The sequence below is a fragment of the Colobus angolensis genome, unplaced genomic scaffold, assembly GCF_000951035.1.
Source record: "Colobus angolensis palliatus isolate OR3802 unplaced genomic scaffold, Cang.pa_1.0 Scaffold19, whole genome shotgun sequence".
NCBI lineage: Eukaryota > Metazoa > Chordata > Mammalia > Primates > Cercopithecidae > Colobus > Colobus angolensis.
Genome location: NW_012115043.1, coordinates 3975418 through 3990548, shown reverse-complemented (window position 1 = coordinate 3990548; position 15131 = coordinate 3975418). Strand labels below are relative to the sequence as shown.

Sequence of the window (15131 nt, the reverse complement as noted above, 5' to 3'; positions counted from 1 at the left end):
AGTGCCCTATGGCACTCGAGAAGTCTGGCCGACACCACACTGGTGGGGGCGGGGGACCCACAGCGGCTGGAGCTGGAGGTTCCTGCGTCTCTAACACCTCTGCACTGGAAAGAGAGATGAGCACAGACTCAGAAGTCTGGCCGGGAGCGGGGCTGTTTGAAGGGAAGGCCGTGGGCACGTGCCATTGTCTTCCACCCCAGGTGTGCAGAATGCTCAGCCTAGAGGTGAAACTGCCGTTCACTGGGGTGTGTCACCTTACCCTCCCCATAGTCCTTCTCCTAGAGGAGCCTTCTATAGAACTGTTCCTGCATTTGTTGGTAAACCCTGGAAACCAGATCTTATTTGCTTGCTTGCTTGATCAATTGATTGATTGGTGGGGGGAGGGGTTGCCACCTCCCCCTGAGAGATTTCTTTTAAGATTTAATGCCAGGACAAGCTTTGTTTACCCTGAGGAACTAGTAAGCATTGCCCATCCACCAACCAGAGCCATAGAGCATATCATCTTCCCTTTTTGTCTTGTTTACTAGGAAGCTCAGAGCCAAACTAGATGCTTTTGCAGTAACTATAACCTCATGGTTATCCCATTTATAGCCTTCTTCTTTCCAGAGTCCTTTCTGTTTCTCTGGTAGGTAAGGATAAGTCCTTTGGGAAAGAAATTAGGGCATATTTAGTGTTTTAGGGTGTGTGTGTGTGTGTGTGTGTGTGTGTGTGTGTATGTGTGGCAGAGTCTTGCTCTGTCCTCCAGGTTGGAGTGCAGTGGCGTGATCTCGGCTCACTGCAACCTCTGCCTCCTGGGTTCAAGCGATTCTCCTGCCTCAGCCTCCAGAGTAGTTGGGATTACAGGTACCCACCACCACACCCAGCTAATTTTTGTATCTTTAGTAGAGATGGGGTTTCGCCATGTTGGCCAGGCTGGTCGAACTCCTGACCTCAAGTGATCTGCCTGCCTTGGCCTCCCAAAGTGCTGGGATTACAGGCATGAGCCACTACATCTCGTCTGTTTTTTGTTTGTTTGTTTTTTAAAGAAAAATGTGCCATTGAAGGCAGAACCCAGAGGTGATGACCATACTTTCTGGTCTGCCACTCTTCTTGCACAAGTTTCGGGAGGAAGCAGCTGAGGTGTAGTGGGCAGGAGGGACCTGGAAAGGAAGGAAAGCACGTCTGGCTTTTAGCTGTTTGCAGAGAATAGAAAGTGCAAGGCTGGGGTGCTGCTCCGGCTCAGTCCCGCTTCTGAACACAGGGCAGCTTGTCCAAACAGCACTCTCTGAAATGGCAGCCTGCAGACTTTGCCACTGGCCTGATTTCACTGCTCCCTCAAACAAGTGTCTTCCTAATGATGTGTCAGGTTCCTAGTGTCTGGTGTTTTCCACAACACTGTCCAGTGTGTGTCTGTGAGTTGCAGGGCTATTTGGATAAGGGCTCAGATCTGCTTGGGAGGGCCTCTCGGCCTATGACCCGAAGCCCGTCTTTGATTCTGAGGGTCCTTGAAGCCCACCCTTCTCCAGAGCATGGTTCCAGCACCATGTGATGCAATGGGTGGCCTGCCAGCTTTTTCTTTTTTTGAATGGTGGGCTGGGTTGCTGTTCCTGGGAGCCTAGCTCTTTCTCTTCTGCCTGGAGTAAACCCAGAGAATGCTGGGCAGGGCTTTATGATTTTGGGGTGCGGACTCTGTTCTGTTCTACACACTGCTGAGTAAGTCAGAGCCAGCCAAAGCTATACGTTCAAGCTGACCTGTGCCGGAGAATGACCTAGGTGGTCAGCATTATTGTCTTCTCATGCACCAGAGTCATTGTACGGACTGGAAAACTGAGGTTACAGAAGGAGGTCACGTCCCCAAGATCACACAGCGGGATCAGCAGAGCCTGCACTTGGGCAGTGGTGACCAGCAGCACTGATACGTTGCCTGACCACTCTGAATGCTTGGGTTGCACTTGGATTTTTTTTTTTTTTTTTTTTTTTTTACGTTTCCAAAGCAACATAGCTCACATTTTACTGACCACATTGTTTAGAATATAGCTTATCTCATTGGAATGTTGAAGCATCAAGCAAAGCCAGAGCCAGATGTGGCTGACGTGGCTCAGCCTCACCTCAGGGGCCAGGGCACAAGCCACAGCTGCTCCTGGCCCTGTCCTTCCTCCCTTCCCCATTAAGTACTTTTGATGCCTTCATCCTTATCTTCCTTTGCTCCACCCCAGGAAGACAGGAAAAGGATAAGAATGCTTTGCCTCCATCTTGATGGTGATCAAGATAGGACCAGGCTGTTTCCAAGTTCACAGAATCCGGTTTTTATCATTGTGTTAACACCATGTGCTGAGTGCTTCATGCGCACCCTGCACTTCACATGAGTTATCTCCGTCTGTCTAGAAACAGCGCCGAGAGTAAAGAGGATGAGGCCCAGAGAGCGTAGCTGGTTTGCTTGCAGTTGCACGTCTAGTCTATGCCTGAGCCAAGATTGACCTCCAGTCTGTCTGGAGGATGGCTTTCTAGCTCGTGTCCCACGATCCAGTTAAATATCTAGCGCCGTTTTGCCCTCTAGAAGACATCTGGCAATATCCACAGCCTTCTTTTATCGCCACAGCTTGAGAGGGTGGCATGGATGTATACTACTAGCACCTAGTGGGCAGGGGTCAGGGTGCTGGTACACATCCAACAATCTACAGACGCTCCCTCCCACCCACCCACCCAGCAAAGAATTATCTGGCCCCAAATGTCAGTAGTGCTGAAGTTGAAAAACCTGACCTAGGGTGTCCTAACCCTCCAGCTGACACTTCCTGGGTGTGTGTGGAGTGCAGGGGTCTTACTGGCCTGCCCCTTCTCTGTTCGTGGTAGCATTCTCCTTGCTTTTAGAAGGGATCATGTACCTAGACCCCATAAGGGGATCAGGGACACTTTGTCCTGCAGGCAACCAGACCCCTTCCTGTGGGCAGGACAGCTTCTGACTTTTCTCTCTTGGGCTTTACACACCTTCAGAAGGTCTAATGAGCGGGGGTCCCCCCGGTGGGTTCCCCCTCCTAGACGTTGCCTGGTATCCATTGAGCAGGGTTCTCAGGCCAGGGCGACATGGGCACGGGGAGCCTCTCCTGTTACCCTCTCAACAGAGCCCTGCACTGAGGGTTAAAGTGAGGGAGGAGAGATGTCAGCCTGGGCCCTGGGACCTCATGGTCGAGTTGGACAGTCAGGATGCTCACATAGAGGCACACTCTTAGTGACTGTGTGGCTCCAGGTATATTTAAGAGCCAGAGGGACTTCAGAGCCAGGCTGAAGCTTTGAGATGGAAGAGTGAGAATGAGCAAGGGACTCCCTGATTCTGCAGCAGATGGATGGGATTCAGGTAGGCATCAAGCAGAGCGTGGTAGGCTAAGGGCTCGTGCCCAGCAGTCAGTGCAGCACAGAGAAGCAACTGGAAGTGGTTGGCCCAGGGCGCAGCGCAGTCCTGGTCCAGAGCCTGTGGCATCGGTGTGAGTGGGAATTCCAAGGGCCCGGCCAAGGGCTTAGAGGATGGACCTGGAGATGCTGCAGAGGCGTGCAGTAGGAGGGCACAGCGCCAGGGCCACTGGGCTGGGGCAAGAGGAGGGCGAGGAGGCCCCAGGAAAGGGAAGGCTGGGATCCATTTCCAGTGTAAGGAGAAGCTGCCATTTACTCTTCTGAGAAAGAGAACCAGCCCCTCGCAGGATGGCAGTTTTGCTTTGAGGAGCCCCATATGGAGACTACACAGACAACTGGGACAAATCCAGATTTTCTTTCAGATGGGTTTGCGTCCTAGCCACGCCAGCAGCCGGCATGTGATAAGTGTGGAAATGGTTTCTGTGATAAGAGGCATGGCTCCAGGCTCAGTCTGCGGACGATCCCCATGTGTCCACTGCGCTGACATGGGGCGCTGTTGGGAACCCACTTGGCTGCTGCAGGCTTGGAAGCTGCTGCTCCACAGGCTGGGAGTTTGCCCCCAAGGCGGTGCAGAGCCAAAACCTGAAAGCCCTTTTAGGGGCAGGGATTAATGGTGGTTACTCTAGGAACCCTGCAAGAGAGGCTGAGAGGTGACTGTGCAGGAGGTGTGGACTGCCCCACAGTGGGCACGCGACAGTGGCTGTCCCAGGTTCATCCAGGTACTGGGTGGCCCCTGGTCCTCTTCAGGTTTGACCCAACCCCTGCTTGAAGACTCCTTCCATCCAGTCAAGCAGGCGGGGCAGGGCCTCTATGAGCTAAAAAAAAAGAAAAAAAAAAAAGAAATCAATGACCCTTTACACACACAGTGTGGCAAGGCTGATGGAATCTCCTCTGGACACCTGAGCATCTTTTTCTGGTGGGTGCTGCCAGTTTTATGCAATAAAAGGCACCGGGTGGGGAGATTATTAATCCCTCTGAAATGTGGGGAAATGGTTTTCCAGAGCGTCCGTGGGACCCCATCGAGGGAGCATGGGGCTTGGGGCACCCACTGACCCAGTAGCCTGCCCTGTGTCCACAGACCTGCAGCCAGTTACCTACTGCGAGCCGGCCTTCTGGTGCTCCATCTCCTACTACGAGCTGAACCAGCGCGTCGGGGAGACATTCCACGCCTCACAGCCATCCATGACTGTGGACGGCTTCACCGATCCCTCCAATTCGGAGCGCTTCTGCCTAGGGCTGCTCTCCAATGTCAACAGGAATGCAGCAGTGGAGCTGACGCGGAGACACATCGGTATGGGGTGGCTCCATTCCCCGCTCCCCACCCTGCCCCTGCCACTCTATCCCACCCCAGCCCCGGGCCCGAACACACAGCCTCTGCAGGGAACCTTGCCTCCATCCTTAGCTGTGCTCTGCCTCCTGCTGGGCATGGGGGGAGACTCACCACCCCAGCAAGGCCCCCACATTCTCTGTTGCCCTGTTTAGGGGCCAGACAGGTAGTGTTCAGGCCACTTAATCATTCCCACTCAAAGATACAATCTCAGAAAATCTGGAAGCCACAGAGGAAAATACTTAAGGGATCAACAAGGGAACGTCTATGAGAAAGGCAACATATGAAATCTTTTTTTTTTTTTTTTTTGAGACAGAGTTTCACTCTTATCCAGGCTGGAGCGCAGTGGCACAATCTCAGCTCACTGCAACCTCTGCCTCCCGGGTTCAAGCGATTCTCCTGCCTCAGCCTCTCAAGTAGCTGGGATTACAGGCACCCAACCACCACGCCCGGCTAATTTTTATATTTTTAGTAGAGACAGGGTTTCTCCATGTTGGCCAGGCTGGTCTCGAACTCTTGACCTCAGGTGATCCACCTGCCTCGGCCTCCCAAAGTGCTAGGATTAGAGGCATGAGCCACCAAGCCCTGCTGAAATCCTGTTAATAAAAAGAGTTTGAAAGTGCAGATGGATAGGTTGATAAGTAGGCAGTCGTTGTTGGAAGAGTGATCTTTTCTTATTTTCATGTATCATTATTCTAGACAATTTAGAAAAGATAGAAAAGAATTGTCCACTATCCAAACACCACTACTGTGAACCTTCTGCCTTCTAGCCCGCAGAACATAAGTCAAAGATGACTTTGTGAGCTTAAGGAAGATGAAGCTGTGTTACGTATCACTTGGTTTGCTTATGAAGTTATCACGCTTAGAGGATTTTACCATCCAGAACACAACTGTCAGAACTTAGAAGGGCTGTGGAGAGATGGCAGAGTGAGGTTTTCTCAGACCTCGTCCTGGAGCCCCAAGCGTTGGCGAAGGGTTCCTGGGGCAAATTCAGGAGCTGGGCAGGTTAGCAAAGGGAAGCCTGGCCCCACGTGAACCAGGGCACCTCTGCATTCGCTTGCTTTATATCTCGGGCTCTCACAGAAGACTTCATTTGAAGAGAGGATTGATTCTGTAGTGAAGAGAAGAAAAGTTTGGAGGCCACAGGCCTAGGTCTGTGCTCTCATTTTCTGGGAAAGGGACCCGATGTCTAGGGGGTGGGGAAGGGTAGGGAATGGCTCTCAGAGACCTCATTGTCGGTGACAGACAGCCCCCACTACCAGACCCGTTCTTCCCATTTTGCTTTTTGTCTTTTACTTCAAAAAAGATACTTATTCTGGGTGGCATACCACTGTTGGATTGATTGATTAATCTACAGATAGGGTCTTGCTATGTTGCCCAGGCCCAGTCTCAAACTCCTGGGCTCAAGCCATTCTCCCATCTCAGCCTCCTGATTAGCTGGGACAATAGGCATACACCACTGCAACTGGCTTTTTTCTATGTTTTATTAAAATATATAAAAAAATGTATATATATTTTTACATATGTGTGTGTGTGTGTGTGTGTGTGTGTGTGTGTGTATATATATATATATATTTTTTAAGGGAGACCAAGTCTCACTCTTGACCCCCAGGCTGGAGTGTGATGGCATGATCTCAGTTCACTGCAACCTCCACCTCCCAGGTCCAAGTGATTCTCCTGCCTCAGCCTCCTGAGTAGCTGGGATTACAGGCATGCGCCACCACACCCGGCTAATTTTGTGTATTTTTAATAGAGATGGGGATTCACCATGTTGGCCAGGCTAGTCTCGAACTCCTGACCTCAAGTGATCTGCCTGCCTCAGCCTCCCAAAGTAGTGGGATTACAGGTAGAAGCCACCATGCCCGGCCTATTTTTTTGTTACTGAAATGAAAACAAACATTTTTGGTCTGGGTCTTCGCATCCCCACCTCTGCCTCCTGCTCTTACTGACATTGTACAGTTGTGGACAGCCAGGAAGTCACCCCTCCTGTGGACTCTGAGCTAACCAGCACCCTGCAGAGCTACAGCCAGGAAAAATGGGGAGTGGTTGGAGGAAGGGGACAGTAGTGGGAATAGGAGGCAGGACAGGGGACATCCAGTGATGCATGGGTCATTCACCTGGTGTTCATCCCACCTGATGCTGGGCCTGTAACATCTGGCTCCATGTTCTGACCTCTGAGCTTCTTCCCCGGTAATGGAACAGAGACTTTCCCAGGCAGGAGAAGGAACCATCCCCTGGCCGAGCAAAGAGCTCATTGTCAGAGTTTACGTAACTGTTCAAGTTGCAGAGCCAATTTAAAAATAATTTCTGTCCATCTGGAGTGGATTTAAGAGATGAAAGAAAAGTAAATGATATAAACCTCTGGAATGTTTTAGAAAACTGCATTGAGGGAAGAAAAAAATATGGGGTAGCATTAAGCCATCCCTGCAATAAAGGGCTCCTCGGGGTGTCTGCTGAGCCAGAAGGAGCCCTGCAGGTTTACTCAATGAATCTCTGAATCTTGGAGTGTGAAGAGACCAAACAGTAGTGGGGTAGTGGTAGCAGTAGCAGCAAGAAAAGCTGACACTTACAGGTGCTTACTGTGTCTCACAGTAATCCTGCAAGGGTAGGCGTTATCATTCGCATTTTCTTTCTTTGTTTTTTTTTTGAGTTAGGGTCTCACTCTGTCTCTCAGACTGGAGTGCAGTGGCATGATGGGAGCTCGCTGCAGTCTTGAACCCCCGGGCTCAAGCAATTCACCCACCTCAGCCTCCCAAGCAGCTAGGACTACAGGGATATGCCACCATGCCCAGCTAATTTTTAAAAAATATTTTTGTAGAGATGAAGCCTCATTACATTGCCCAGGCTGGCCTTGAACTCCTGGCCTTAAGTGATCCTCCCACCTTGCCCTCCTAAAGCTCTGGAATTACAGGTGTGAGCCACCGCGCCCAGCCCCCATCCCTATGGTAGAGACAGACGAAGGCTCAGAGGGTGAATAACTTGACTGAGGCTCATGCCTACTCAGTGGCAAAGGCTGTCACTGAGACCTATCCTGTGTGCCCATCTCTTGTCATTTGCCTCCCTTGGCTTTAGGAATCCAGCATTGCCCATTTCTCCTACTTGAGGCTTGGGCTTTGGGGCCCGTTTGCCTGGGGAAGCTGTCAGTCACTGGGAGCAGCCCTGCAGCTCTGCATCCTTTGCAAACCTCAGGGCCATTGTGTATGAGCAAAGGCACCCCGTCCAGTCTAACCTGAATCTCTGTAGGAAGAGGCGTGCGGCTCTACTACATCGGAGGGGAGGTCTTCGCAGAGTGCCTCAGTGACAGCGCTATTTTTGTCCAGTCTCCCAACTGTAACCAGCGCTATGGCTGGCACCCGGCCACCGTCTGCAAGATCCCACCAGGTAAGCCAGCCACACAGGCACCCCTGGCTTGAGCTCCCTCTCCGAGTGCATGCCTGGGATGCTGGAGAGAGTCCACCTTTCTCACCTTTTCTGCTCACTGGTGATTGCGTTGTCAGTCTGGAGGTGATTCGATTGGGTTTTCTCTATGCCCACAGATCTAACTGTGCTTTCCCTGAAGCTCCAGGGAGTAGATGTAGCATCTGATGGGTCTGCCTTTAACCGTGGGTACCTGCCCGTTGCCCTGTGTGTAGATGCTCAGGCAGTATGGCTTCCTTTCTTCACTCATTCATTGCACTAACAGCATGCAGGGCTCCGTGTTAGGTGCTGTAGGGGATGAAGAGGTAGATGGGGCCCTGCTCTGCTCCTGCAGACCTTACAAACCTGCAGAGCACAGAAGACAAAGACACGGATGAGTTCAATATAAGGGAGGGGTGCCAAGCACCAAGCCAGCAGCCCAGGTAGAGAGAAGGCCCATTTAGCTGTTGGGATGGATCAGGGAAGTCTTCATGGAGGAGAAGCATCTGGATCCTGAAGAATAGGTGGGCACTAGGCACAGGGAGGGCATTCTAGACAGGGAGAACAGCCCAGGCAAAGGCCCTGAGGTGATGGGGGGCAGGACATGGATGGGTAGCTCTCTGGCTGGAGGAGGGCCACGTATGAGATGGTCAGGGGATATGTTTCAAAAGCACAACAGCATGAGGCCATGGAAGGTCACCAGAGTTTGACTCTAGGGAACTGCTGAGGATTTTCTGAGTGAGTCTGAAAATGCCACCTGTACCCCAAGAAGAGGTGCCAGGCTGCACCCCCGAGAGTGGTTTGCCTAGACAGCAAGATCAGGCAGGTGGCTGATCCCGTCTAAGGCCTCTTTCCTCAGGAAACCAAGGCAGAAAGCCCCAGCCAAAGCCCACTTTTCACAGGACCTGCAGCCACTGTGCAGGCAGCCCGCGGAATGTGGCCTGTGACAGGCTAGTGGAGCAGGTAACCTGGCCAGGCCATTGCCTGTGACACGTGTGTGGCATGCCCTTTACTGCCCACTGAGTAGCAGATGGTAGTGGAGAAGTGGTGGACCACGGGCAGGGGAAACTTTAGAATGCAGAAAGTCTGAAATGGTAATAGCGCACCAGGTTTCCAGAGCATTTTGTGGTTGCATTTACAGAGTACCTTCCGATCTTTGACCTCATTTAGTCCATTCTAGTTATTCTCTGGCTCTATAAGTAAGGAGACGCTTTGAGAGACAAGTTGAGAGAGTTTCAGCCATCTGTCCAAGGACACACAGCTAGTAAGTGGCCAAGCCAGGATGGGGCCTAGGGCTGATGGACTCTCAAGTCTGGTGCTCTTCTGCTTCTTGGCTTTGCTGGGGGTCAGGGCCCAGGTTCAGCCCTGTTCCACCACCCTTGTCCTTGGAGAGAATGAGAAGAGGAAGCTCAGTGACGCTCTTGGCCTTCTGCCTCCTCTATTCCCCGGCCCCACCCCCATCTTTTGGGTGAGGGCTGAGTTGGCTCTGGTGGTGTTTGTCAGCTCATAGAATGTCAGAGCTGGAAGGACCTCTGAGGCCAGCCCCTCATTATACAGAGACACAGGGTCCCCAGGAGAAAGCCACCAGCTCAGAGTCACACAGCAAGAACAGGAGCCTGCTGTTGGCTCATTCATAAGCGTCACCCCAGCTCACCTTTTGGCTATTTCCGGCATGTGCTTTTGTCTTTATTTTTCTGGTTGACACATTCCTGGCACTCAGGCAGTAAGACTTCAAACAACGTTTTATTTTAAACTTTATTTGTGACTGTCTTTAGTTTTACTGTCTGGAGAATTAGATGCACACCTTCACTTAGCTGTGAATGTCACCTCCACCCCGCCTGGTGCCCAGAGGCCAAAATGTGGCCCAGATCTCTCCTTCCCACCTAGCCCCAGCACCAGGTGTATTCATCAGAGGAGCCCAGGTGGAGGGTGCCCTGGGCCCTCTGTCGAGCTTCCTGTGGGGACGGCAGGCCCAGTAGCCTTTCGGCCAGCCCCGTCTCTGCTGGTGCTGCCTGCTGTGGAACAGCCAGAGCTCCTGTTCCTAGGTGGGCGACCAGACCCCACACAGCATGGGCAACCTGGTCCAGGTCCCTTACCTCTCTGTCCCCTGGCCCCTTTGCCCAGGGCAAGGCCCCCCTCTCCACACCATCTCCCTATTCTCGGAAGCCCACTTTGCAGACTTCTCCCCGCTCTGGGAGTCTGAGCTTGTGGGCCAGCCTCCATCTCCCCTTGCAGGTATGTCAGCGGCACCTCCCAGTGAGGAGGTGGGTTCAAGGGGAGGGACTGAGTTGGCCTTCCCTTTGCGTGGTACTGAGCGTTTAGTGTGTGGCAAATGCATCACACACCATGTGTCCCTGGAGCTGTATAAATGAGGCTGGTCTAGGGGGTCCAGGACTTGCTTTATCCAGGAGGGGAGCAACAGACCTGGCCACTTCCATCCCCACAGCCCTGTTTCTGTGTTTTTGCCAGGATGCAACCTGAAGATCTTCAACAACCAGGAGTTTGCTGCCCTCCTGGCCCAGTCTGTCAACCAGGGCTTTGAGGCTGTCTACCAGTTGACCCGAATGTGTACCATCCGCATGAGCTTCGTCAAAGGCTGGGGAGCGGAGTACAGGTCGGTTACGGGTGCTGCCTACATCAGGGGACCCAACTCCAGGTGACTCTGGACAGCAGAGCAGGCAGGGCTCCTCAGAGATGAGCTAGGCCAGCCCTGGCGTCAAGAGCAGAGAGACCAAAGATCAGAGAGAGCCCAGGGCCTGGCAGGCAGGAGGGGCTGGGCCAGCAGCAATGATGAGGAATTGCAGAGCGATGTTTGCTGGCACCGAACAGCTGCAGGCACTTTGTAAACACACGCTCCATCTTATCCTCATCCCAGCCCTAGGTGGGGCTGCCGGCATCATCCGGATAGATGAGAGAACTGAGGCCCAGGGAGGAAGAGGGACTTGCCTGCAGTCACACGGGTAGAAGAGCTGTGTCTAGAACTCTGCCCTCTCGGCTTCTTCCTTACTCTTCATTTTAGGCACATGGCTTTAGGATGACCCTCTTCCGGAAGTTAGGTCTTCAGCTCATTGTTCTTTCCTCCTCTGTTGCTCCATTTCTGACTCAGGGACCCCTGGTGATGCTGAGGAGCCCAGGATATTAAAACTGAGAGTCAGGGAAGGGAGGAGGAGATTTGGGTAGTTATAAAGGAACAAAATTTTCTCGCTGAGAAATTACTTTTTTAGAGTCCTAGATACTGGTTTCTTTTCTTTTCTTTTTTTTTTTTTTTTGAGATGGAGTCTCACTCTGTCACCCAAGCTGAAGTACAGTGGCGCCATCTCGGCTCACTGCAATCTCTGCCTCTGGGACTTGCCTCAGCCTCCCAAGTAGCTGGGACTACGGGCGCGTGCTACCACGCCCGGCTGATTTTTTGTATTTTAGTAGAGACCACCATGTTGCCCCGGGTGGTCTAGAACTCCTCAGCTCGGGTGACCCGCCTGCCTCGGCCTCCCAAAGTGCTGGGACGACAGGCGTGAACCACCGTACCCAGCCCTAGATACTGGTTTAAACATGGCCCTGATGTAGTCAGGTCTACCTGGTCTGCTTGGTTCAATCCATCCTGCTTTGGGTTTAGAGAATCCAGTCCCTTTTCTTTCCACTCACGGACAAAAGTTTGCTGAGAGGCAGGGCTGTGTGCCCCCGCCTTCTGCTCCACACTCCCCACTGCCAGCCGCCAGCTCCTGCGGCAGATGCAGGGGTGCCCACACGTCAGCTAGAGCCAGTGCCTTGCAAGCTACTCTCCCCTTCTCTTCATTTTTCCAGATGTTTGGAATCCATTTTGTTTTGCAGTCATGCTGCACCCAGGCCAAACCCATTTCAATATTGGCCTTGAGCCACCATTTGTAATGAAATCCAGATGAGCATGACTTATGGAAAGTCAGATTCTCATTAGAGGATTTCGTCCTGTAAAATCCTCCTCTTCCACTTACCGTATTTTAGCTGCTGTTCTTCTGTGTCCGCCCCAGGGTGTCAGGGAACATAGCCTCTGGTCTCGGGGGTGTCTCTGAAATTCGGGAGTGACCAGTGAAGCAATCAAAGTGGTCAGACCTCAAAAGAACTTACCTATGTTATGGCCTAAAGAGATCAGCCCAGGCCCAAAGGTCCAGCCAGGGAAATGTTTTAAGCAATCTTTTAGCCCTGGCTGAGATCATTTAGGGAACAGGAGTGAAAGGTTAGAAAATTAATCTTTTTTTTTAGTGGAGAAGGGAAATATTTAAAGATGGACTGCAGTGGAGAAGAGCAAGGGGATGTCCATTTGCTCTTCTTACACCAGATTGTAGTCGGGAGGGCCACGTTCAAGTACCCTCGCTCATGCAGACACCGCAGAGTTTGTCTGCAGGCCCATTTCTGAACCTCCCTGCTACACAAGCAAAGTAGAGGCCAAGCAAGGAGGGCGGTGCCCTCAAGACAGCAGCCCTGTTCCTGGTGTGGCATTGCAGCTCTCCCGCTCCAAGTGCTAGGAAGAGGCTCTTTGGTGGCAGAGCCTTTCCCTGGGGACACTGTATCACCGTGCGGGATGTCCTGCTAGCACACCCAGTCCTCTGCGGCCCACCGCGTCACCGCTGCCTGGCAGTACTGCACAGCAGCCTGACGGGCGGGCGCGGCCCCTTCCCAGAACAGCCTTGTCGTCCTCCTGCCTCTTGGGCCAAGGAGAGTAAGGTTTCAGCTCTTCTCTCTGTGCGGTGGCTGAAAGCAGGGCCCAGGGCCCACACCTCTCACCTCCAGCTGGCACCAGCAACTCCAGCCTCAGCAGATAGCCTTTGCTCAGTGGAGGCCTTTGGGAGCCTGCCTGCAAGCTGCGTCATCAGCCAGCCTGAATTTAGACAAAGTGCTTTGGGGAAAAGAAACGTGTGGTGTGCCTTGGTTTTTTCCAGTAATTGTTCCATGGCTCGCTCTGCTTGTAAGATTTTCCAAAATAAGGCCGTAGATGAGAATTATATCAGCACATTGGGAACCGAAGGCATGTGGACACTGTTGGCGCTTTGTAAAAAACACCCCTCAATCAGACAGACACATGTCATCGTGGCCTGCTGGGGCTGGGCCCGGATCTGGAGATAGGGGAGCGGCACGTGCCCATTTGGTACAGATGGGAGCCAGGAAGCGCTCTGCTCAGGATGGTGGTCTCTTTTATTAGGGGGCCTGTTACAGTAACTGGTGGGCCTCTGGGTACCCTGCAATTGACTTTGCGTATTTAACTCTTTGCCGTTGACTTTACATGTTTAACTCTTTAAAGTTGACTTCCCTCCCCCTCGAGAGAACTTAATTTACCCAAAGTCCTCCCTGGGTGGAGGAGTTTGGCCTGGTAGTTTCAGCAAGTTATTGGTACCGCTTCTAGGACAGCGTCTAACAAGGTAGTCTATCTCTCTGGCTTTGGGAAGATGAGTGTCACCAAAGCAGAAAAAGTTTTCTGACTTGTGTAGCCCCCTGGAGATGTTTTTAAGTCCCCCACCCCACCCCTTTCCCTATTTCTTACAGGAGACAGACTGTGACCAGTACCCCCTGCTGGATCGAGCTGCACCTGAATGGGCCTTTGCAGTGGCTTGACAAGGTCCTCACCCAGATGGGCTCCCCAAGCATCCGCTGTTCCAGTGTGTCTTAGAGACATTAAGTATGGTAGGGGAGGGCGGGCTTGGGGGAAATGGCCATGCAGGAGGTGGAGAAAATTGGAACTCTGCTCAACTCGTTGTTGTCAAGGAAGAAGAAATCTTTCTCCCTCCACTGAAGGGGGGCACCCACCTGTTTTTGGAAACACGCGAGCAAACCCAGAGGTGGATGTTACGAACAGCTGTGTCTGCCAAACACATTTACCCTTTGGCCCCACTTTGAAGGGCAGGAAATGGCGTCTGCTCCGGTGGCTTAAGTGAGCAGAACAGGTAGTATTACACCACCGGCCCCCTCCCCCCAGGCTCCTTTTTTGAGTGACAGCTTTCTGGGAAACGCCCCTCTGTCTGGGACTGCAGTGTGGAGTTCACCTTGGAAGAGCGTTCTAGGTAGGAAGAGCCTGCAGGGGCCATGCAGACCTCACGCCCAGCTCTCTGATGCTTGTGACGGTGCCTCTTCCAATGAACATTCCCAGCCCAGCCCCACCACTCCAGCAGACCCTGCCCCTCGTGAGCTGGACAGACTTGGGGTGGGGAGGGAGGGAGTTTGTCTGTCTCCCTCCCCTCTCAGAACATACTGATTGGAAGGCGCGTGTTCAGCAGAACCTGCACACAGGACAGCGGGAAAAATTGATGAGTACCACCTCTTTAAATAAAAACTCACATGCGTTTGTCCTTTTTCACTTTGAAAAGTTGGAAGGATCTGCTGAGGCCAAGTGCGTATGCAGTGTATAGTGTCCATTATCACATTAATCTCAAAGAGATTCGAATGATGGTAAGTGTTCTCATGAAGCAGGAGGCCCCTGTCGTGGCATGGCGTTTGGTCTCAGGCAGCACCGCCCTGGGTGCGTCTCCAGTCATCTGTAAGAGCTCGCTCCAGATTCTGATGCATACGGCTATATTGGTTTATGTAGTCAGTTGCATTCATTAAATCAACTTTATCATATGCTCTTTTAAATGTTTGGTTTATATATCTTCTGTAAAAATCCTGGGCTGGCACATTGACTGGGAAACCTAAGTGAGACCCAGCAACTGCTTCTCTCCCTCTCCCTTCTCTCTCCTAAGGTGAATCTTTTCCAGGTTTTATTGAAGAGACACCTGCCAGCACTTCTGCAAGCTGAAATTTACAGAAGCAAATTCACCAGAAGGGAAAACATCTCAGACCAACATAGGCAAATGAAAAGGGCTATTACAATATTTTTACACCTTTGCAAATTGCAGGCTTGGTACAAAGAGGTCTGTCATCTTCCCCCTGGGACATAAGATGATCTAGCTCCCGGTAGACGATCATCAGTGACAACTATAGCAGTTGTATTGTGTAATAAGTACTGCTCCCAGCAGCAATTAGGGAGAAAACTAGCCTCAATTATTTCAACTGGAAAAAA

General features: G+C 51.9%; 1 protein-coding gene across 5 annotated transcripts in view; it reads left to right on the top strand.

Moving 5' to 3' along the window:
- The window catches only part of SMAD3 (SMAD family member 3), a 127732-nt gene extending 112601 nt beyond the window's left edge, over nucleotides 1-15131 (top strand). For all 5 annotated transcript variants that reach the window (XM_011940355.1, XM_011940354.1, XM_011940357.1 and 2 more), the window contains 4 exons: nucleotides 4463-4675; nucleotides 7955-8092; nucleotides 10577-10721; nucleotides 13622-15131. In XM_011940355.1, the coding sequence (XP_011795745.1) occupies nucleotides 4463-4675; nucleotides 7955-8092; nucleotides 10577-10721; nucleotides 13622-13745 (620 nt within the window). In that variant the 3' untranslated portion in view covers nucleotides 13746-15131. The remainder of the gene's footprint in view (nucleotides 1-4462; nucleotides 4676-7954; nucleotides 8093-10576; nucleotides 10722-13621) is intronic.